Source organism: Helobdella robusta (genome assembly GCF_000326865.2).
Source record: "Helobdella robusta unplaced genomic scaffold HELROscaffold_48, whole genome shotgun sequence".
NCBI lineage: Eukaryota > Metazoa > Annelida > Clitellata > Rhynchobdellida > Glossiphoniidae > Helobdella > Helobdella robusta.
In genome coordinates, this window is record NW_008705215.1 from 393,409 (window position 1) to 416,486 (window position 23,078).

Sequence of the window (23,078 nt, forward strand, 5' to 3'; positions counted from 1 at the left end):
CTAAATGTTCATCAAAAAACTTTAGTGAAAAAAATCGAAAAAACGAACTACAAACATATTAACGCCAGACATTCGGTAGAATTTATAGAATATTGTAAATATATATATATATATATATATATATATATATATATATATATATATATATATATATATATATGTTTTGTTGGTTGATTGATTGGTTGGTTGATTAATAGATTGAGTGGTTGGTATGGATTGATTGACTGACTTGCTTCTGACTAATTGTTTGTATGTATGTATGTTTGTATGTATGTATGTATATATATATATATATATATATATATTGTTTGAGAAAATATTGCAAAGAAATACATTTTCAAAGTTTATCAACAAACTCCTGCATGTTTTGCTTGAATATTTCACGGGTTTACAAATTATATTTGAATATTCAACGACTGCTAAATGTTTGGTTTGTAATGTTAAGGTTCCACTAAAGGACATACTGCGTTGTAAATTCTGCATTTCTATAGTGCACTGGAAGTGTGCAGGAGTGTCTGAGTCAACATTTAAAGAATTTCAGAATGTTACCAATTTTCTGTGGAGTTGTGATAATTGCTTGGAAAAGGTTAAATCTTCGAAAAAGTTAAATGACATAGCTGATGACATTAAAAAAATTCGTGATACAACTTAATGAGTGGTCAAATAAATGATATCTTGGACAAAGTCAATGGAAGGGCAAATGATGATGATCTTTCTTGCATGATGAATGTGCTTCAAGAAAGCCTTAAAATGTCATATGCTGATACCATGAAAAATGTGGTTGTCAAAGATGTGGTGAAAATAAATGAAGATGTAACGAGCTTAAATGATGGCATACAAGCCTTGAAGAAAGAAGTTATTAAAACTAAAGAGAAATAGAGGAAAGATCTTGTAACCTCATAATTTTCAAATTGAAAAAAAATTATCAGCAAAATTTCAGTGATAGCAAAAGCGATGATGAGGATAAAATTGCGCGCATCATTGGTACGATAGTGAATGACAAGGTGCATCGATCATGCATAGTTAAACATTATAGATTGGGTAAGAAACCAGATAAAGTCAGACCATTGTTGGTCAAATTAAAATCTAATGTCCTAAAAAATTCAGTTATGGAGAACTTGTCCAACCTGAAAAAACTTGATGAAGACTTGAAAGGAATAAACATTGGTTATGACATGACTAAGGAACAGCGGATGAAATGCAAGGAATTGATAGGGATTGCAAAGGAGAGGGAGGCAGCTGAAAAGCTGGATTTTATTTACAGAGTGAGAGGAGAACCTGGAAGCATGGAAATAATAAAAATAAAAAAAAATAGAGCATTGACTTCTCTATACTGTGACATAAGATATATGTTGAATAATGTTGAGGATATAAGGTACCTGATAAACTTTGTGTTGAAGATGGCTAATGACGTTTTTGGTGTTGATGCAGTCACCGGCGGCAATGGCAGTGATGTTGGTGTTACAAGTGATGGTAACGTGATGGTAACGGTTATACAAGTGGTGGTGAAGATGGTTGTGGTGTTACTGATAATGGTGGTGGTGGCTGTGGTGGTGACGTTAATGATTGTGGTATTTGCGGTGGTGGAGATGGTTGTAGTGGTAACGATAAAGGTGGTGGTAATGATCGTGAAGTTACCAAAAAAGACACAGAACTAAAATTACAATTACGTTTGTTGAACATTAGGTCAATTATGAATAAGATCAACACTGTTCGCTATTTATTCTCTAATAATTTTGATATTTTTGTTGTTACGGAATCCTGGCATGGGTCTTCCGAAAATTTATCACTTAGACTTACTTTGCCACCTGATTTTGTGTTCATAGATATTTTGAGGCCGGCCGACTCTCACCATGGTTGAATTGCGTTTTTTAAAAATTATTTTAAATTTTATAGAATTCCACTGTCTTTATTTAAGACGTTTGAAGCTATAGTTGTAAAATTTTATTTCAACAAAGTGACTATTGTCGTTTCCGCTGTTTATTGTCTTGGGTCTTCTATTCCATCACCATTGTTTTTTGATGAGTTGTCATCTGTCTTTGACGAAATATTGCTTTAAGCAAATTATGTTATTTTTGTGAATATTCATGTTGAACGTTTAAACGACCCTAATGCATTGAAATTATTTGAAATTTGTGATTTATATAAATTGATAAATAGAATAAATGAACCAACCCACGTTCATGGTGGAATATAGAATTTAATTGCTACTAGTTCTGACCTTCCCTCACAATTTTTTTCTGTTGAGCCACCAAATGTGTATTCAGACCACAGTTTAGTTAAAATTTGTTTCCCTATTTCAGTTACCACACCTCAAAATAAATGGGAACTTATTCGTTCATGGGATCAAATCGACGAAAATCAATTTTGTTCACTAGTTCTTGATTCATCTATTTCAGGGCCGTTCAATTCATCTTCCGCTGATACCCTGTTAGATTTGTTTAATTCTGAAATTGTGATGATTGTGGATATCGTTGCTCCTTGTCGTTATGTCAAATCTACTCATGTGTCATCCGCCCCTTGGTTTGACTCTGAATGTCGTTTATTAAAACGCAATTGTCGAAAACTAGAACGATTGTATAGGAAATTGAAGAATGATTTTAATCAAAATGCATGGCGCTTAGCGTTAAAAGAAACAAGTATCGAAACCCGTTTTCAAAAGATGTGGAACGCCCCATTTATCAGCAGGTCAGTTGCTAAGCTGCTGGGTTTGAGCCAACCAGGCTAGACGACTCTCGTGTTCGTGTCAATTTGGGATTGAGACTCGGTTTACCCATTTCAACCTCTCCTGTCGATTGGGCCCGGGTAGACAGGCTCAACATTCAGCTATGAACGATTTTTTGGTAGGGTGCTTTCAGAAGGCAAACAGACCCACAATTAAAGAACCAACAGGTCTTATGGAGGAAGATAGCCTTGGATCCGACGGGTATACTATTTCACCATGGGCACAGGGACGTTCCCTTGCTTGTGATGTTACGTTCCCCCATACCATGACTGAAAGGTACGTTAATCTTACCTCACAGGAGGCGGGTGCCGCTGCCTTAAAAGCCGTAGACTTTAAAAATTCAAAATATGAGGCTCTTACAGATAGCAAAATTTTTCAGCCAGTCTGTATTGAGGCCTTTGGTCTAACCGATTTTCAGACTTAGAGTTTTTTGATTGAACTCTGCAGCAGGATTGTAGGAGTATCTGGTGACCCTTTAGAAAAGAGATAACCCTTTTGATTGATTGATTAAATAATAAGAGGTATAAAGATTTTTTAAACTAATTAATAATGTCAACAATATTCGTGTAACATATTTATATCATTCACTACATTAAGTACATCAATACGCGCATATAATTGGATGCAGTTGTTGATGTCGTAGCGATGTATCATACTCATAATATAATATATGTATATTTGATAATGTAATTTAATTTTAAAGGAAACACACACATACATTATATGTCTAACTCTAAATCTCTTTCTCTTCCATTTAACTATTATTATTTAGAATATATGGCATATTGATACAAATTTTTACGAAATTCGAACGCCATTTTTTTAAATGCAACACAACCCTGTCTTTTGTCAAGAAAAATATAATGTCTTTGAAACTAGTATTCTTTTTTCAAAGTTTCGAATTTTTTCTATTATGAAAAAAATCATTATTATCATTAGTAGTAGTGTTGTTGTTGTTATTGTTCTATCTATTCTTAATATCGTCATTGTTGTACCTTTATTATTGTTGGATCTTTACGATTAGTGATAACCTTGCTGCCATTGCGTTCTCATTACATTATTATCACTTTATCGTTGCATCACATGGTTTTGTTTGTTGGTGCTGTTTATATTATTATTATTTTTATTATTATTATTATTATTATTATTATTAGTAGTAGTAGTAGTAGTAGTAGTAGTAGTAGTAGTAGTAGTAGTAGTAGTAGTAGTAGTAGTAGTAGTAGTAGTAGAAGTAGTAGTAGAAGTAGTAGTAGCAGTAGAAGTAGTAGTAGCAGTAGTAGAAGTAGTAGTAGTAGTAGTAGTAGTAGTAGTAGTAGTAGTAGTAGTAGTAGTAGTAGTGTTTTTGTTGTTTTGTTGTTCTCATTACAAAATTGGCTGAGATAATGTGAGAATTGATTAATCAATAATAACAATTAATAATAATAACATGAACAATAATAATAATATCGGCGTTGTTATTTGTTAAGCTAGCCTTCCTGGCATACAGCTTGATTTCGTTCTTTAATCAGTAACATTGGGCCCAAAAATTATATGAAGCTAAAATATGTAAAAAAAATGAAGAAAAGAAAAAACAAACAGCAGATTGCGAGAAAACAATTACACAGACGGAGACAGACAAAAAGACAGACATCTAGACAAAGGGAAATATGAAGAAACGAAGGCGTAATAAGCACACATCATTAGCAAATTATAATTTCGCATCCAACGCATGTCTGTTCAACGAACCACAAAAAGTTTGTTGTGGCCAATGAGCTTGTTGTAAAAAGACATTTTTGGATCAGAAGAAATAAATATAAAGAAAAATAATCATCCAACCAAGCAACTACAACCAGTTCAAAGTGATGATAGTAAAGTAAATAAAAAATTAATCAGTTAATCAAATCTTCAGAGTTTTCTATCAATAAACCAACCAATCAAGCACTCACTCAGCCAGCACTGAACTAACCCCACTAGCAATGTAGACAGGCAGGAAGACCCAGCCCAACAACTGAAGCAGAAAACATGACTGCATACATGTCGTTGTGTGTTTGTGTGTTGTTGTAGTTGTGTTTGTGTGTTTGTTTCAATATTTTATATTTTATAATGTGCATATTTTTGTTATTCATTTTCATTGCTGTTTAACATTCACTACCTTATCAACCAATCAATCAGTTAAGTGACTAATGATAACCAAATGAAATTAAGTAATTAAACAGCCAGTCAACCAACCAACCAAACAACCAACTAGCCAACCAACAAACAAACCATTAAACAAACCAACCAACCAACAAACCCACAAACCAATCAACCATCCAACCAACATTTAGTTCGAAGGCACCAACAGCAATCCCACTGGCAGCTCCCGAACCAGCCAACCCAATGAAGTGCTCACTGCCTATGTTGCTCGCAAATATCGAGGCTCCTACCTGTTGTATATGTGTCACATCGTTATTCACATTTTTAGGTGGGATTAGAATTAGTACAAGGAAATCAAATGTATAATAAAAATATGTTAATGTTTATTATTAATATTTTTTGATCATCTTTTTCATCATCAGCATTGCCTTCATCATTTTCATCATCATTATCGCCATCATCAGCATCATCATTTTCATCATTTGCACAAATAAATACTATACAGAATCAAATGTATAATTAATTTCAATCCAAACGAGCTAATTTCCGAGAAGCAGAAACAGGGATTTCTTAGTGGTGAGCAATTTATTGGGCTTATTCAATTTTTTACTCTCTCTCTCTCTCTCACCCTCTATCTCTTTTTTTTTTTTCTCTCTCTCTCTCTCTCTCTCTCTCTGATCCCAAATCAAATATAAACACCTAGCTAAATAGCAGTAATGTTACCAATCAAACAAAAAAATTAAGATTTTTAATAAACAAACAACTGAATAACCACAAGACAATTAAAACAGATTGTAAACGAAATTAATTAATTAATTAATAAATTGATAAAATGAAAATTTATCAAAATAAATTACGATAAATTTAAAACATCTGACTAAGCAACAATAACGACAGTAAAAAGTAACAAAAATAAACAAATAAATTTTTATCCACAATCCATTCATCCAACCATCCATCCATCCATTCATCCAACCATCCATTTACCCGTCCATCTATCCACCCATCCATCCATCAGTCAGTGGTGGTGGTTATTACATTTTCTGCCTCGCACAAGTTTCAACCGTGATCACACACACGCATGCAAACACACACGCATGCAAACACACACGCACACAAACACACACAAAGAATGAAAAGTACATGAATCATAACTTTATAAATACATTTATAAGCGGGGATCTCACTCCCGACCCTCACAACAAAAATGCAAATGGAATGATTGCTAACAGAGAACCAGGTCATGTAGCGTCCTGCCAGAAAGTATCCATTCACTGTGTTCCTCTTGTTCTTGCACATTGCCTGTGTTTGTGTATGTGTGTATGTTTGTGTGTACGTACGTTATGCGTGTGTATGCATGTATGTGTGCGTGTATGCTGCGTGCGTGAGTGTGTTTATACAATTGTGTGTGAGATGTGTGGTTGTGCATTTTTGGGATGCACAACTTTAACCAAATTTTTTGTGAATGTATGGAATGGTAAGCGCTCGTTGATTTATATCATCATTTATAAACAGTGGCATGTAAATGACTATCAATCACTTCATGTGTATGTTTGTGTGTATGTATGTATGTGTATATATTTGTGTGTGTATGTGTGTCTATATTTATGTGCATGTAGGAACATTTGATCAAAACAGAGCAGTTTGATAATTAAATTATATTTTATATGTAGTATATTATCTTCAGGATCTAAGAAGAATTCATTGAAAAAAAAATCTGCTTTCAATTTAATTAATTTCATTAAAACCATCCACCTCCACCTTGATGAATGTTTGCTCATTTAATAAATTAATAAATAAATTAAATAATTAATTAATTAATTAGTGGCATGTAAATATACAATAAATTGATGTGTGAAGAGTGAATGCTTTGAAGTTAATATTGATAGATTGTCTTCATTCATTTAGTATAGAAACAAGATTTTGTCAGTAAATAAAAAGTCTTTTATGTTCTTAATAAATAATAGAATTAATAAATTAATAATTTTATTAGATACTCTATTCATTGGCTTATTTTTTGGCTTTTAGTGGCTTGCTAAGTGATACAATTCTTTTTACATTTGCAATAGCAATAATAATAATAATACATTTGGGATTCATATACTTATAATATAATAATTATAATTGACTATAATATAATTACATGCCACAAATAATTTCAAAAAATTTGAAATGAAAAAAGTACAAAAAGTCGTTATATTATAAAAATAAACATGATTATAATTAGTAGTTCAATTCAATTCCCTGCAGCCAGCTAAATATGTATTGTAATTGCATGAAGTTCTGTTAAACTGTTAAAAAATCAAATTAATCTAATAAATATAATAATTAATCATTAAATATATTAAATATAAATTAAGAAAAAAATTAATTAATTAATTAAGAAATTAATTAAGAAATGGAAGCTCATGAGGCTACTTTTACTTTCAACTTGACACTGACACAAAAACATCCTCACTTATTTAAATGAATAAAAAACCTCGAAGAACTGATCTAAGAGGACAAAACAAATTTCAATAAATAAAAAAAAATCAACAAGAAATTAATTAAGAAATTAAAATAGGATACGAACATAAATGCCGATTGCCAGGACGGCTGCAAAGTAAAGTGCAATGACGGTAAAATCAGCATTGTTCAATTTCCGTTGCAACATTTTGATTCAAGGTTTGATTTTTCATTTAAATTTTAAATTCTATCTCTTCCAAAACAATTCAGCATTCAGTAACCACGAGAGCAGGCGATTTGACGTTGGAGTGGCGGCACGTGCCGATGCTTTTTATAGCCCAACACACATCCACAAGTCAGTGAGGAACACGTACCAGGAATTATGCAACACCTTCATGAACATACAAACAAACACATACATAACATTAAGATACCGCATACAATACACTATGTATTAACAAGTATGCAAACGGTATATACTTTGTATATATATAGTATATATATAAATAAATATTTATTTGTACATACATTTATATTTATATATATATATATGTGGATATATAACCTGGTTTCAATATTGACACGTGCAAACAACAAACGGCTCTTGGTAATTTTCCATTTCTATTATTAAGCATTAGTAATGTTTTGGAATTTAGTTGCATGTTAGACATTTTCCTTTTTGTAGAAAAAAATTTAAACAAAGTAATTATACGTCTTTTTGTAAATACTTGTATGGCGTTTGAGTGATTTGTTTTAAAATTGTAATTGTTTTATATTATTTTAAGCTAATAATGATAACATCGTTTTGATCTCTTCAACATTTTGATATCAAATAGCAAACACCAAACTAATCTCAAAATCAAAAATAACTTCTCACATCCTCCGTCCTAGTTATCGATTTTTATTATAGGTACGTTCCGTGTGGTGGCCAATTCGGCCGGACGGAGTTCAACAACCCTAACAATCTTCATTATTTAATAAACCACGCAATCAATCAATTAATCAATCTATTTAAATTTAGTCTATCTATCAGTGGTTAAACCGTTAAAGTTAAACCAATCAGTTAATCATTCAATCATAATCCTATGAAATTATCACTTTAGCACATTTATTCACTCCATCCATCGAGTCACGTGAGCAGAAATTTTCCATTAAAAACTGCGCATGTTGAAATATCACAAAAAAAAGTGCGGATGTCCACATATATGCGATATGATATGACTTTACATACCTTTTGTTGAGATTGTAACGACCGTTCGTTACCTCTGAACAGCAATTGTGGCTGTCGACTTTTCGTTAAGCAATCACTGAAAATAAAAACGATCGCTGCGTCACAGCTTAACCTCCGAAATTCCAAATACATGGACCCAACAACACAACTCCCAATCGACAGTTCATTTTCACTTCCAGCTATAAAATTCACTTCGCCAGAATTTTTCTATCTTTAATCAATCAATCAATTAGTTTATAAAGCGCTATTTCCGCGATGTTCAACAGGATTCTTAAAAGAATTTCGTAAACAGATGGGTCTTGAGATCCGCTCTGAACTTCATAGGTGATAGAGAAGTAGTCAGAGAAGTAGAAAGTTCCAGAGAACATGAAGAGTAGGATCGAAAACTTGTAATGTTGATTGATTATATTATAATATAAATATGTTTTTATATTAAACCAAGTGTTATTAAATTAGCGAAACATTAAAATATAACTAAACGTATTATGGATGGGATGAAAGATGTCAAGAGCCAAAAGTTTAAAAACAGATACAAGAGGAGAAACCATATTTAACACACTGGAAAAGTTTTGTTATAAAAAAAATATTCCTTTTGACAATATTGTGTCAGTTGCCAGAGTTTGCGCCCTATTTATAATAGGACGCTACAAAGGTTTCATGGCATACTTGAAAAAGAGTTCCAGAGGTGATTGCAGTGCATTGCGTTATTCATCGACGACATTTAGTCCCAAAAAATTTAAGGAATGATTGTTTCCATCACTAAAATATGTCATCAAAGTAGTCAATAAAATCCGAAACAACTCTTTGAACCACAGACTATTTAACCAGCTACGCGCTGCTAATGACGAAGATTTCAACAGTTTGCTGCCTGAATCGGTTTTATAATTTATTAGATTCTGCAATAGATTTTTTAGAAAAAAAAGATAAAATATTGCCCAAAAACCCAAATGCATCAAAGAGTGATATTGCGTTCCTGACAGACAAATACAAATTGTTTAATGATGTTAATCTCCGACTTCAAGGTGATGACTTGGCCTTGATAAAAACAAAATAATGTTATTGCTGCATTTGTAGCTAAACTACTTTTTCACAAGAACCATATTGGCATCCGTGAGTTCCACCAGTTTCCTAATTTATTAGCAGCACCCTTTATCATCGATGGCTTGCTCGTCTATTGCCAACATTCGGAAAATTTTTACAACGATTTAAAAAAAAATGGCGGGACATTTTAACGTAGGAAATACCGACCTGGATGTTGGATTCGTTTTTAAACGTTCCAGCTAAATCTAGAAAAAGAGCTCATTGAATTGACAACAATCAGGAAATTAAATTCAAATTAAAAAATGGTTATCAAGAATTTTGGCTACAAAAGCAAATCCCTTTGTTGTACTCTGGATTGTGGTCAGTTGTTCAACAATTTTTACTTGTATTTTTATACCCGTATTTGTTCGAACGTGGATTTAGTGCTGTGACAACGCTGTTAACAAAAAAAAGAAATAACTTGGATATTAATAAACGTTGAGATTAATACTGTTTAAATTTGAGCCTGATGTTAAGTCTTTTATAAAAAATCATCAAATTCACCCATCACATTAAATTCATTTATGTCCAGTTGTTCGTTCGTTTCACCTTGGATTTAAAAAATTTCTTTATAAAATTGTATTTGTTATTTTTTCTCAAAATTTATATAATTTTAAAATAAGTGTATGCACGGAGAAATGAGACAAATATATATTGTTATAACTGTCACAAATATATTCGCTAGAGCGGCTAGGGTCACTACGAACGCACACGGTTCGAGAAGGAAATAGAACCTTCCGATATCTCACTGTCGAAACTTGGAAGGTTCTACATGTAGTTCCTCCTCGAACTGTATGCGCTCGTAGCAACACTAGCCCTCTAGCGAATATATTTGTGACGGTTATAACGATATATAAGTTATAATATGTACAATAGGTATAAATATATAATGTATATAAGTAATAAGTTACATCTGCAAAATCCGCTATCAAGTTTTCGGCTTTTGAACAATCTCCCTGTTGCAAATGGAGTTCCCCTAAAAGACCCTCCGTAAGTTTTTCAAGATTATCCTTATCGACTAGCCGACCACTATTTTGATTTCAAATATCCAAAGACTTCACGATATTTACAGATTGACAAAAGCTTATTTTTTGGTCCTTTTAATTGTTATGGAATGTTCTGCCACATTTAACACCCAAACTAAAACAAAGCCATTATCATTTGCTTCTACGAAATACTTTTCAATAACAATGTAATGTTGTCAATTTCCATCGTCGTCGTTGGCTGAACCCGGTAGAATTGGAGGTTCCCAGTATCGCCAATTAGGTTGCCCCTATGATGTTCTCTGCTGATCGTTATACGAATACATTTCACATCGCTGGTGCCCATTACTATCTCTGTATTTCTCCATCTAAAAACTTGTTTTTCTAAATCAATTTAAAAACCATGCTTTGTTAGGAAATCTACGCCTATTATGCATTTGTCAGTGATATCTGCTATTAGAAATGTACCATCGAATGCCAAATCGCCTAGTTGAACAGTGTAATAAATTTCTCCGTAGACGGGCGCTGTTCCTTCTGTAGTTCGAAAAATGTAATTATGAAATTTTTTTTCTTTTAGGTTAAGTACCAGATCGGATCTTAAAATTGACCTCATTGCTCCCGTGTCGATCGTAATTGAACATTCTTGTAAACCAACTATGCCATCCAACCGAAGGTCGTATTGACTTCGATGCAGCCTAGCGACCTTAATCACGGTACTGGGAGCATCAATTCTACCAGCCAACTTCTGACCTGCTTCTGACCAGCCAAAGTTGGCTTTTATTAGTTTCCCGCCTCCTTGATTGAGGCAGTCGGTCGTGACGTGGGTTCACCATCGAACCGTTTGTGCCGTTGCTGTACAATGACGACAATAATTGTTTCCAAGGCGTTGTTTACAATCTCGACTTACATGTCTCTTCTCTCCACAATTCCAGCATTTTGGCGCACCATAATCCTAACTCCTCTGTTGTAGAACAATATTTTAACAAGAGCATTTTTCACAAATATGGCACTCGCTTTGCTGACTCGAATGTAAGACTGTAGTAAAACTGCGCCAAATTTGTGAAGAATGTTATATATAATTAAGAGACAAATATCACTGCATTTTCAGCTTTGCACTCGGCCGGGCTGCAATGCAAGGAATAGATTAAGTCTGGAGGAGCAAGGATGTGAGCATTGCAACGAAAACGAGACTCGTCAACGCCATTGTCTTTCCCATAGCAATTTATGGATGTGAAAGTTGGACAATCAAGAAAGCGGAAAGAAGAAAGGTTGACGCTTTTGAACTTTGGTGTTGGAAAAGACTACTGCGTATCCCCTGGACATCGCGGACAACAAATAAGACGGTCTTAGACCGTATCAAGCCAAAAATGTCGCTTGAGGGCAAAATCGTCAAACAACAACTCTCGTTTTTCGGCCACGTTATGCGCGCAAATTTGCTGGAAATTTCAATGATGCTAGGTAAAGTGAGTGAGACAAGAAGAAAAGGACGGCAAAGAATACGTTGGTTTGATACAAACACATCGGCCACCAAAATGACGATCTCAAAACTTAAAATAATCGTCGAGGACAGGAACGCATGGAGAAGAAATATCCATAAAGTGGCCGAAAGTCGACTTCGACTAAATGGCTAATCATCATCATCATCATCTCAAACTATTACAAACTTTTTGATACCCTCTCCTCTTTGAAGATTAATATCTTTTATTCTTGATTTTATGAAAATCAAAAAAAAAATTTTTAGATGTATCTATACATATATATAGATACAATTATTTATATGTCTAATAATGTCTTTATAAATAATTTTATTTATGATAGTCTAAACCCAATATATATATATATATATATTTGACATTTTTGACATTTGACATATTTTATTTCATCAAATCAAAACAAAGAAATCAAAGAAATGATATCAATGAAAAGAAATAATCTGGAAATCGAAAAGAAAATATGGTTTTCTTGTAATGATTACCAGTGACAATTGTAAATATGAGAGCATATTTTAAATATTTTAGTGCATGTAAACTCACATTCATATTACAAATCCTAAAAAAACCAAAAATGGAATCATAATTATTAAGTAATCAACTCTTTTACATTTTTATCAGAATGTGGTTTGTAATTATTGAAACACAAATATATATATAGACCCACGTAAAACATACTTATTCACACACACACACACACACACACACACACATATATATATATATATATATACGTACACACACACACACGCACACACATATACACAGACGTACACACACACACGTACACGTGTATATATATATATATATATATATATATATATATATATATATATATATGTTTGAATTTGAATTTGAACAGAATTTTATTCGGCATATATATATATATATATATATATATATATATACATATATATATATATATATATATATATATATATATATATATATATATATATATGTAACTGCTCCTGCTCGTTCTTCACTTTCAACTCTTTACAATAACATCAATAAAAACAACTCTAATTCCAGTGGCCACGAAGGCTCTTGGAGCACTGTTACTTTAAAAAAAAGAAAAAATACTCTCCAATTACTGTAAGTTCCAAACAACCTGGGTCCTTCAAGTTATTTGCAGCTCCCTTGCCTCCCAAAAAAATTGTTTTTGGGGTAGGCAAATTGAAAAGCTCCGTCAAAGAAGAGATCCTAGAACATCTGGAAACTATTGGACTGACCGCAGCAGAATGCGTACCAGTCTTTAAATTCTCTCCCACTCGTCCTCAATCTTCAACCAGTGATCCATCAACAAAATTTCACATAACTATTTTTAAACATCAGGAGATGATTTTTACCAATCCTGAAAATTGGCTTATCGGCGTGGAAATTTACCCTTGGTGGTTTCATGCTTTACCACAGCACACGATGAAACCCACTACAACTTCACTACCAAATCATTATCCTGTCGACCGTTCAAGTGTTAATAAACCATCGCTGGTCAACTCACATCGGCATGTAGAAAACACAGTTGAGGTAGCTTCCATTTTAACTTCTTCGGAAGAATCCACTCAGCCAGTCGAGTCAGTCATGATGGGCCCCTCCCAGCTGGTCGAACCACATAAACAACAACAAGCCTCATCGACGATGGGTCCTCCCTCCGATGTCAATTCAATTCTGCGACATCAATAAATCACGACAATGGCTGTTAACAATACTTATTCCACAATCAATTCTATCCAACAACATCCTCAACCATCAAACAACGACGATGACGATCAACCCTTCAACGCATACAACACCCACATCGACCCCACAAAGAACCTTCTAGATTCATTCACCAGACAGTCATCCTACTACACCACAAGAGATCTATTTAACATTCTAGAAGCCAAGTATATCAACAATCATGATCACCCTCTACCTCTACTTCACATAAACAACAGAAGTCTTTTAAATAAAATTTCTGACATTTTAATTTTAAATAAATTTTTATCTTATTTTTTTCCCATTATTATTATATCAGAGACATGGCTGAATGACGAAACCGCTAAACTAATTCGTATGAATGATTACAATTTTGTTTATAAAAATAGGTCTGACAGAATAGGTGGTGGAGTCGGAATCTTCATCAGGTCAGGCATTGAATTTTTTATGATAAACAATTTGCTTCTGAACGATACCATTATTGACCTTCTTAGTGTCAATTTAAAATTAAACAACACACACGTAAATATTTTAGCAGTATATAGACCCCCCAACACTGACCCTAATATTTTAATCCAAAAGCTCGTACTTATTTTACCCACATTTAAGCCACACGTAAAGAGCTACTTAATTGGCGACTTTAACCTTGACCTCAATAAACTCAACAGTGACAACGTCGTTGCTGACTTCTCTAACCTACTATCATCATACAACTTCTTACCTCTTATAACCTCCTCTACTCGCATCTCAACTTTTTCTTGCTCACTCATCGACAATATCTTTACTAACAACCTAACTCCCCACTTATCTGGAATAATACTGTCTGACATATCTAACCATTTCCCTATATTCGCCATCGCTTCCAAATCAGAAAACTCAAACCATGCCCCTATTAAGCACTTCAGAAACCTAACTGAAGAATCTATAAACAACATCAACAATTTTTTATCGAACCACAACTGGAATTCTTTGACTTCTTTAAAAAATGTCAACGACTGCTGCTCTGTTTTGAATACTATCTTAACTCACTCTCTAGACACTTTTGCCCCCCTCCGTCCTGTCAAAAACAAAAAGAAAACATGCTAGATCAATGACAACATTCTAAGCCTTGCGAAAAAGAAAAACAAACTATACATCATAAGCCTTAAATATCCAACCACACGCAACATTGCCACCTACAAAAGCTTCAGAAACATAGTCACATCTATTAAACGAAAAACTGAACGAGACTACTTCTCTAACAAACTTGAAAACGCACATAACAATGTTAGACAAAAATGGAACGCTATCAAAGAAATTCTAAACAAGCAACCTCCAAACTCTTCAATCACCAAACTAACTATCAACAACCAAGCAATTGAAAATAAACAAGAAATTTGTGACCTTCTCAATACCCACTTTGCAAACATCGCTAGCCAACTACTCTCAAACCAACCTCCCAGCTATGGTAGTCCTACAGATTTTATGAGCCCATCCACACCCCATTCCATTTGTCTACATCCTGTTACTGAACAAGAAATATTAACTACTGTTAATATCTTGAAAAACAAAAAGAGCTATGCAGACGATGGACTCAACATGTTCCTTATCAAACGCATAATTTTCTCTATCATATCACCACTTAATCATATCTTCAACTTATCACTAAGCACTGAAATCTTTCCTGATTCATTTAAAATATCTAAAATCATACCGGTATTCAAGAAAAGAAACAAAGATGACATTAACAACTACAGACCCATCTCCATTCTTTCCCCGCTGTCAAAAATTCTTGAAAAACTTTTCTTTAAAAGACTCTCTAATTTCTTCTGCTCCAACAATACTATCTGCAACAACCAATACGGATTCAGACCCAACCACTCTACTGAGCTTGCTATTCTTGACTTCACTCAGCATATACTAAATGAAATGAATAACAAAAACTTTGAAAATGAAAAATGAAAAATATATATATATATATATATATATATATATATATATATATATGTATACATATATATATATGTATATAAATTTAAGTCAATAAAACCGACTGAGAAATATGTGACGGATAAATAACCGACCGATAAAGTAGTTGAACAACGCAGCAGCACATCACTAAATAAACTGTAACTGCAAATTAATTTCTCGTCTGTATTTCATTTCGTACGTATATTCCGCAAGAGTTGTCACTAATTGTTTAGTTTAGTTAGATAATTTTATTTAATTCTTCCCAATATTTTTCGTTTCAAATATTTTTCTTCAATAATTTTGTAAAATAAATCTAAATCAACAAAAACAAACTGTTAAAGAATTTTGTCATTCTCATCATTTTCTTTGGTTTGGTTGGGATTATCATTATATTATATTATTAATAATAGAATAGGAGTTGAAATAGTTGGTAACTTTAAAAATTAAATAAATTAAAAATTTAAATTTTGAAATTAAAAGTTGTAGCTTGTTTTATTTGGAATTTCATCATAGCAATTTTGTTGAATTAAAATCATCATTGGTTGTTATAGTTGTTATAAAAATATTGAAAGTGTTCATTTCATAACAATTCATAAAATTGGTGTGTCTTGGTCTTGCTCAAGCTGAACACATATATATGATGGTTGGTAATTTTATATAATGTCAAAAAACATTGTTAATTTATTAAATAAATAAATTTTATGTTATCATTATTTATTTATAAAATATATTAATTATATATATATATATATTTATTTTAATATGTATTTCAATTTTACAGTTGAATGAAATTGACACACAGTTGATTTGAGTTGATCAGTTGATTTGAAATGATTGAAATAAAATTTACTTCCAATAATGATGATATACTAAAAACTGCAATGGTGGCTTATTCATTTTTAGTTCAGGAATTTATTGAAAACAGTACAGTAGTTATTGAAAAACTTCAAGTTAAATGTTAAATGAATTACATTCACATGGTTATTGTTAGTTATGTGTACACTAATTATATGTATTGTTGTAATGGTAATCTATGCAGACAGCATCCTGCTCTCAGCTGTTCACCTATCATTTCATTTTAATTGATCATTATAATTCTCTTCAATATTTGTCAGAGCTATCAACAACAAACACACATTGTATGTGAATACATGTGAAACGTAGGTGCAACTTCATTCATATTACAAATGAATTCATTCATTGCAATAGCAATGCTGCACTCCTAATCATTGCGTCATCACATCATCTAAATGGTGGTAGTTGTTATGAAATGGTTTTAACATGCATCTGAAGTTAGGAAAGTTGTGCAATGTCAATAGATAAGTGTGAGTGTGTGTTAGTGACATTCTATTTTATTGTTTAAGTTGTTAATCAGATATAAATTATAAATGTGTGAAGCATCTAGTCTTCCTGGAATTGAGCACAAAAGAGAGGATTTACTAAGTGGTGAAAGACTGAAAAGTTGCTGACTGTTTAAAAAACTTTCCTGTCTGTGATACTAGAAGATTAGAGGTGATCTGTATGTTATGCATGTAGAGTGTGCAGTGTGTTTAGAATCTGAGATGAGTGCAATGCAGTCAGAAGCTGCATGAAGATGTAAGAACGGGGGGCCACAATTTTGAACTGGTTGTGTTGCTATCTGAGGAGAATGACTGAAAAGTATTTCTTTACCATTGTAGTGCCAGCTTTGAACAGCCTCCCATCCGATGTTGCTAATGATAACATGGATTAAAACTGATTTTTTATAAAAAAGAATGAATGTATTTTTTTCATTTGGTGATATTTATTTCATTTTTGAGAACTTTTGCTTTTTTTAATGCTAAGGACAAAGGCACAGTTTTTAGTCTGTGCCTCTTATATGTTATGTTATGTTATGTTATGTTATGTTATCATTATGTTTTGTAAGTATATGTTTATCTATGTATCCACATATGTATTTATGTATGTATGTATGTATTATTGTTGTTGTTAAGAGTGTATGTGTGTGTATGTATGTATGTATGTTTGTATGTATGCATGCATGTATGTGTACCTTGCATAATCGATTCCTCACTACCAGACGAACCAGGCATCACTTGAATCTTCTTTCTCATTCCTCACTCAACTGACGGCAGACGAACTCGAAAGTTTGGAGAATGATTGGGAGAGGATTAAGAAGTTGGTTGATGATTCTGACGTGGTTAGTTTTGTGTGCCGTTTGTGTAATAGTGATGATTTTGTGTGTTGTGGATATGATTAAATGGTGTGGTTGTGATGATGATGACGGTGATGATGTGTTAGTGAGGTGGTGTTTGTGTGTGTGTGTGTGGCTGTAATGATGTGTTTTGTTGTGGTGTTTTGGTAATGTCCATGTAGTGGGTCAATTTTATTGTGGAGTTATGCGATATGTGTTTTAATTTGTACTTTTTTGTCAACATTTGCAAAGTTATTATTATGATTGAACATATAGAAGCTCCGTTGAATGGATTCATTTTGGCGTATTACTGCATGCAATAAAATAAATATTTGGAATAATCAAATTTAATCAACCAATTTACACAACAGATAAAAAAGCAGCAAATGGAAAAAGAAAATTTATCAGCCTCGATAAAAAGCCTTGCTGAATACAACTTATCCTTGGAGCCGAAATTGAACCAGGCCAAAGTTCAGCTTGCCCAAACCCATGAACAGGCTGTAGAAACTTTTAAATCATATGACAAAAACAGATTGCTCATGGGTTAGATGTTTTTAAAAGTGTGGTTGGTTGGTTTGAAGGAACGTGATTGGCTGGCTCATTGATCTTATGATTGAATGGATTTTGTGCTTGTTGGTTTGCATTTGCTGAAAGATATTCAACTGTCTTGATTGGTATGAAAGTTAAATGTTATCTACCATCACTTGGGGTCAATGAATATTTTTAGTGTTTCTGTAAACTTCAACATTTTCAACATTACCAATAGTCAAATCCCAATAACGTTCATACAATGACAACAATAACAAATTATCAACAATAACAAAAACATTAACAAAAACAACGACAACATTTACAGAAGGAACACCATCGAAAACACAACCCGACGTTCAACTTGCTCTCTTGCAAGCTGAAACAGCAAAATCTGAAGAGGAGTGTGAGGTTGGTGGAGTTTGTGTGTGTGTCTGATTGTGTGATTTGCCAAGTTGATGTGTAACAACATCACAACCACACAACAACATCACAACCACACAACAATATCACAACCACACAACAATATCACAACCGCACTACAACATCACAACCACACAACAATATCACAACCACACAACAATATCACAACAACGTAACAATGTGAAAACAAAATCTCAACAACAGAAATTGGTGGACAACTTGATGAACAAGACAGTTGATGTGGATACATTCATCACTGACTACCTGACTACCAGAACGTTATCTCACATCCGCCGAATCAAATGCGACAAGATGACGGAACTATTACGTCAGCAACAACGCAGAAGAGAATCAGCCCCGCTACCAAAGACATCGAATGTACAGCATGAACAATATTCAGCCTATTCACCAACGCACCCGTTGAATTATTCCTCCAGACCGATGCAATCCAGCTATCCCAATCCTATGCCTTCGTCGAGCAACTACTACCCTGGTCCCACGTCTCTGATCGGATACAACAACCAAGTTCCCGGCTACATGCCTGCTGCTGGTCCGCCATACCCCATCAACAACTTCGCACAACCCCCTCCCATTGCATCTGCTATCTTCTCGCCTGGTGCTCCGTCGTATCCGCAGTCCAGTCTCTATTGAGAGCTCCATGATTGGTGGACGGATGGATTGATGAACGGTTGAACGAATTGATGGGCGAATGAGTGAATTGAAAGATGGATGGATTGTACTGTACATGATTCATCAATTGTTAAGAGTGTGCATGGTTGATTGAAGTGTGGTATTGGCTGATACCATATGGTGTTGATTGGCATGTGATGTTGATTAATATCATATGGTGTTGATTTGCATGTGGTTTTGATTGATATCATATGGTGTTGATTGAGATGTGATGTTGGTTGATAGATATCATATGATGCTGATTGAGACGTAGAGATGTGTTGGTGTTCTTGGCTGGTGTTCTTACGTGGTTGTTGCGTCGTCGTTGCTTCCAGCTGTCCGTCTGTCGTGAATGTTCATTTGGCCACCACCTTTTCGTAATTATCTTCGGGGCGGCGTTCATTGGGTTGTATCTTAATGAGTGAGAACGATGATGATCCGTTGCTATGAAATGGTTGTTGTGATGAGGGGTTTGTCGATTCAGAGCCGTGTGTGATTATCTCTCTGTTGGATTTCAACAGTTTTTTTTAGTTAGGCTGACTAATCATTCTTTCATGCATTTGTTTTCATGCATTCATTCATCTTTTTCACTCGTTTATTTTCATGATGTATTTTATTTATTTGTTATCATTTATCATTCGTCTTAACCGTTCGTTCAATTGTTCAAACAATTGCCATCCAATTATGAAATTATCCATTCATTTATTTTCATCAAAGAAAAACATTCGTCTCAACATGCGATTGCTCCATTCATTTATTCACCAAACCATTCATTCATTTATTCATTCATTCATCCATCTATGAAATTAATTCTCATCCAACATTCAATCTTAAACATATTCCACCATTAAAAAAATTACATTCACTGCAAAACACAGCTCACCAACACACAAACGCCACACACACACACACACGCACACACACCACAAATGACAATGAATATCTTAGTTATAAATGACATACTATTAATAAACGTTAATCTTGTTGGATGTTACGGAATTCTAGAGTTCCTATATCTATATAAACAAATATCCATAGGTATAGAATCTGTAGCTTTTATATCTATGGATACATATTAAGACGTGGTGAATTTATTTGTGCATATCCAGGCAACATGTAGCAGTTGTGCGACTCTTTTTTTCATATTTTTATTTCTACAATTAATAATAATTATTATTATTGTTATTGACTTTGTCAAAATCAATTTAGATGGAGATTGACTCTGTCAAAGTGAATTTAGATGAAAATTAGGTGTCAGGTTTCTTTATTGGCTGGTCATCTTCTTTGGTCTCCTTTTCTTCATCGATAGCATCATCGATAGACCAAAGAAGATGACCAGCCAATATGATGCTATCAATGAAGAAAAGGAGACCAAAGATGACCAGCCAATAAAAAGTCAATATTTCCCTATATAAACAGCAGAAAGCACTGATGATGATTCATTCGGAATCGAAATATGGCCTTATTTGCAGCATGAATTCGGAAAAAAAGTTTATTTTGAATTTTAATAAACTTAACTTTCACCAAAAAACTTCAGTGAGAAAAATTGAAAAAACGAACTACAAACATATTAACGCCAAACATTCGATAGAATTTATAGAATATTGTAAATATATATATATATATATATATTGGAAAAAAGGACCATATTTTATACAGTATTGTACAAATTCTACCAAATTTTTGGCATTAATCAATTTAAAGTTTGTCTTTTCAATTTTCATTACTAGAATTTTCAATTTTCCTTACTAGAATTTTCCGGAAATTAAAGAGACAAACTTTGAATTGATCAATGCCAACAATTCGGTAGAATTCATACAATACTGTGTGGGTGTATATATATATATATATATATATATATACATACATACAGGGTATGTATATATATATATATATATATATATATATATATATATATATATATATATATATACAGGGAGCCGACATTATGCAACATTTAACATGTGAGAGTCTATTAAAACATACAAAAATTCTTTGTATCTTCATTTTATTAACAGCCTCAACTAAAAACATCGAAGAGCATAATTAGATGAACAGAATATTTCAAATACAATTACATCGAAGGTAACTGACCTGCGAGTTACATTATTTACAGGCAAACGATCATTAAAATATTCAATCAAATCTATATAGAGCATTCCTAATTTTGAAAATTTCTTTATTACTTCCAATTGGATCTGAACTAATTTCACATTTCACGCTCGTCTGTCATTCAGTCCGGCAATTTCATAACAATATATATATACATATATATATATATATATGTACATACATATATATATATGTATATCCAGATACATACATATATATATATATATATATATATATATATATATATATATATAAACAGGAACATATAAATTTCAAAAATGCACGTTACGTTAATATACAAGAACCGTGTCTGGTTAAATATGTTAAGTAACTAAAATGTGGTAGGTTTGTTTGTTTGTTTAGGTAACTAATTAAAAATGTTAAACCGTAAGAAGCGAACTAATTCTACTGAATATTTGTTGTTATAATCGTGAAATCATTGTTTCATGTGGTTTGTTGTCCTGCTGGCATCATCACCATCACGTTTAATGACATCTTAAGAATCAATAAAAATTAAAATAATGGCATCACTACCACCAACTAACATCAACAAATGCAAAGAACGTTGAATAGAAATGAACGATAACAAACGTAGAGACATGGTTAATAATTACATGAAGCATAAACAACCGCCCACTGGCAGCCAGGAATGTTCTGGGAGGGGAGGGTAAAAACTGGCTACCATTTATTTGCTCATTTCACATTATACTTATATCTTTTATGGCTTCAAGCAGAAATCGTAATTTTTAAATAACCCTTTGGCACGTCATAACACCAGAAGGGAAGCTGAAATGCCGTTAACAGCCGATACATGAACATTTATATCTAATTTTCGTATTGGAGCCTGTATTTTTATTCAAATATGGCAAAACATTGCCATTGATAAGGGACTGCAACAATTTGAAATTAACATTTATGAATGTTATGCAGATTTCATAAAATTTACTTTCAATCCTAACAAAAATTTCTGTGGGAGTTTGCCAAAAAGTTCTCCTCTGTAAATATGCATACATACATCAGACTGAGTAAAAAATTTACTTGTAAAAGCGACAAATATTTTATCTTGAAAACATTTATCTTGTTTAAAAACAAAATGAATGAATGATGTATAAAAATAATTGTGATGGCGAAATCATTGGACATGGCAGCAAAATAGAATCTATTTAAAAATGCTATCAACACGCAACACCAACCACGCCGTGTAAATGCATAAAAAAATATTTCCAACAAGTTATCTATTATAAGTTGTACTGTACAATTATTTTACGAACACCCACACGTCAAAAATATTACTGTTTGGTAAACATCTTACATATAATGTGAGTCAACGCACTTAAATAAATTTCCTTCGGTTAGATGGTTAATAATTATCAATTAATTAACATTATTATTGTTATATAATTATATTTAAATATTATGTAATTATAGTTAATTAATTAAAAAATTAATTTCAAAT

The 23,078-nt window shown here is 32.9% G+C and overlaps 3 protein-coding genes across 3 annotated transcripts in view; 2 read left to right on the forward strand and 1 right to left on the reverse strand.

Annotated features, from left to right (window-relative positions):
* Positions 1-7,493, reverse strand: part of HELRODRAFT_85865 (hypothetical protein) — a gene marked incomplete at both ends in the record, with an annotated part of 20,392 nt that extends 12,899 nt beyond the window's left edge. Inside the window, 4 exons of the mRNA XM_009026526.1 lie at positions 4,667-4,730; positions 5,026-5,130; positions 6,071-6,142; positions 7,413-7,493. Of these exons, the coding sequence (XP_009024774.1) occupies positions 4,667-4,730; positions 5,026-5,130; positions 6,071-6,142; positions 7,413-7,493 (322 nt within the window). The remainder of the gene's footprint in view (positions 1-4,666; positions 4,731-5,025; positions 5,131-6,070; positions 6,143-7,412) is intronic.
* A 2,366-nt stretch (positions 7,494-9,859) lies between these two features.
* On the forward strand, positions 9,860-13,752 carry HELRODRAFT_178457 (hypothetical protein; the record flags this gene model as incomplete). Its single annotated transcript, XM_009026555.1, has 5 exons — positions 9,860-9,917; positions 10,282-10,453; positions 11,157-11,252; positions 11,512-11,608; positions 13,102-13,752. 5 exons carry the CDS (start codon positions 9,860-9,862, stop codon positions 13,750-13,752), a joined length of 1,074 nt encoding a protein of 357 aa, XP_009024803.1.
* A 2,157-nt stretch (positions 13,753-15,909) lies between these two features.
* HELRODRAFT_102250 (hypothetical protein) lies at positions 15,910-20,697 on the forward strand. Its single transcript, XM_009026556.1, has 6 exons — positions 15,910-16,091; positions 16,290-16,360; positions 17,777-17,896; positions 18,262-18,433; positions 18,747-18,829; positions 19,046-20,697. The coding sequence occupies exons 2-6, from the start codon at positions 16,355-16,357 to the stop codon at positions 19,490-19,492; spliced, it is 828 nt and encodes a 275-aa protein (XP_009024804.1). The 5' UTR covers positions 15,910-16,091; positions 16,290-16,354; the 3' UTR covers positions 19,493-20,697.
* The last annotated feature ends 2,381 nt before the right edge of the window (positions 20,698-23,078 follow it).

Excerpts from the sequence above, each read along its gene's own strand:
- HELRODRAFT_102250 (XM_009026556.1), top strand. Across the intron at positions 18,434-18,746 it reads CAAAAACAGATTGCTCATGG|AAGGAACACCATCGAAAACA; the intron begins GTTAGATGTTTT and ends CAACATTTACAG. Across the intron at positions 18,830-19,045 it reads AATCTGAAGAGGAGTGTGAG|AAATTGGTGGACAACTTGAT; the intron begins GTTGGTGGAGTT and ends TCTCAACAACAG.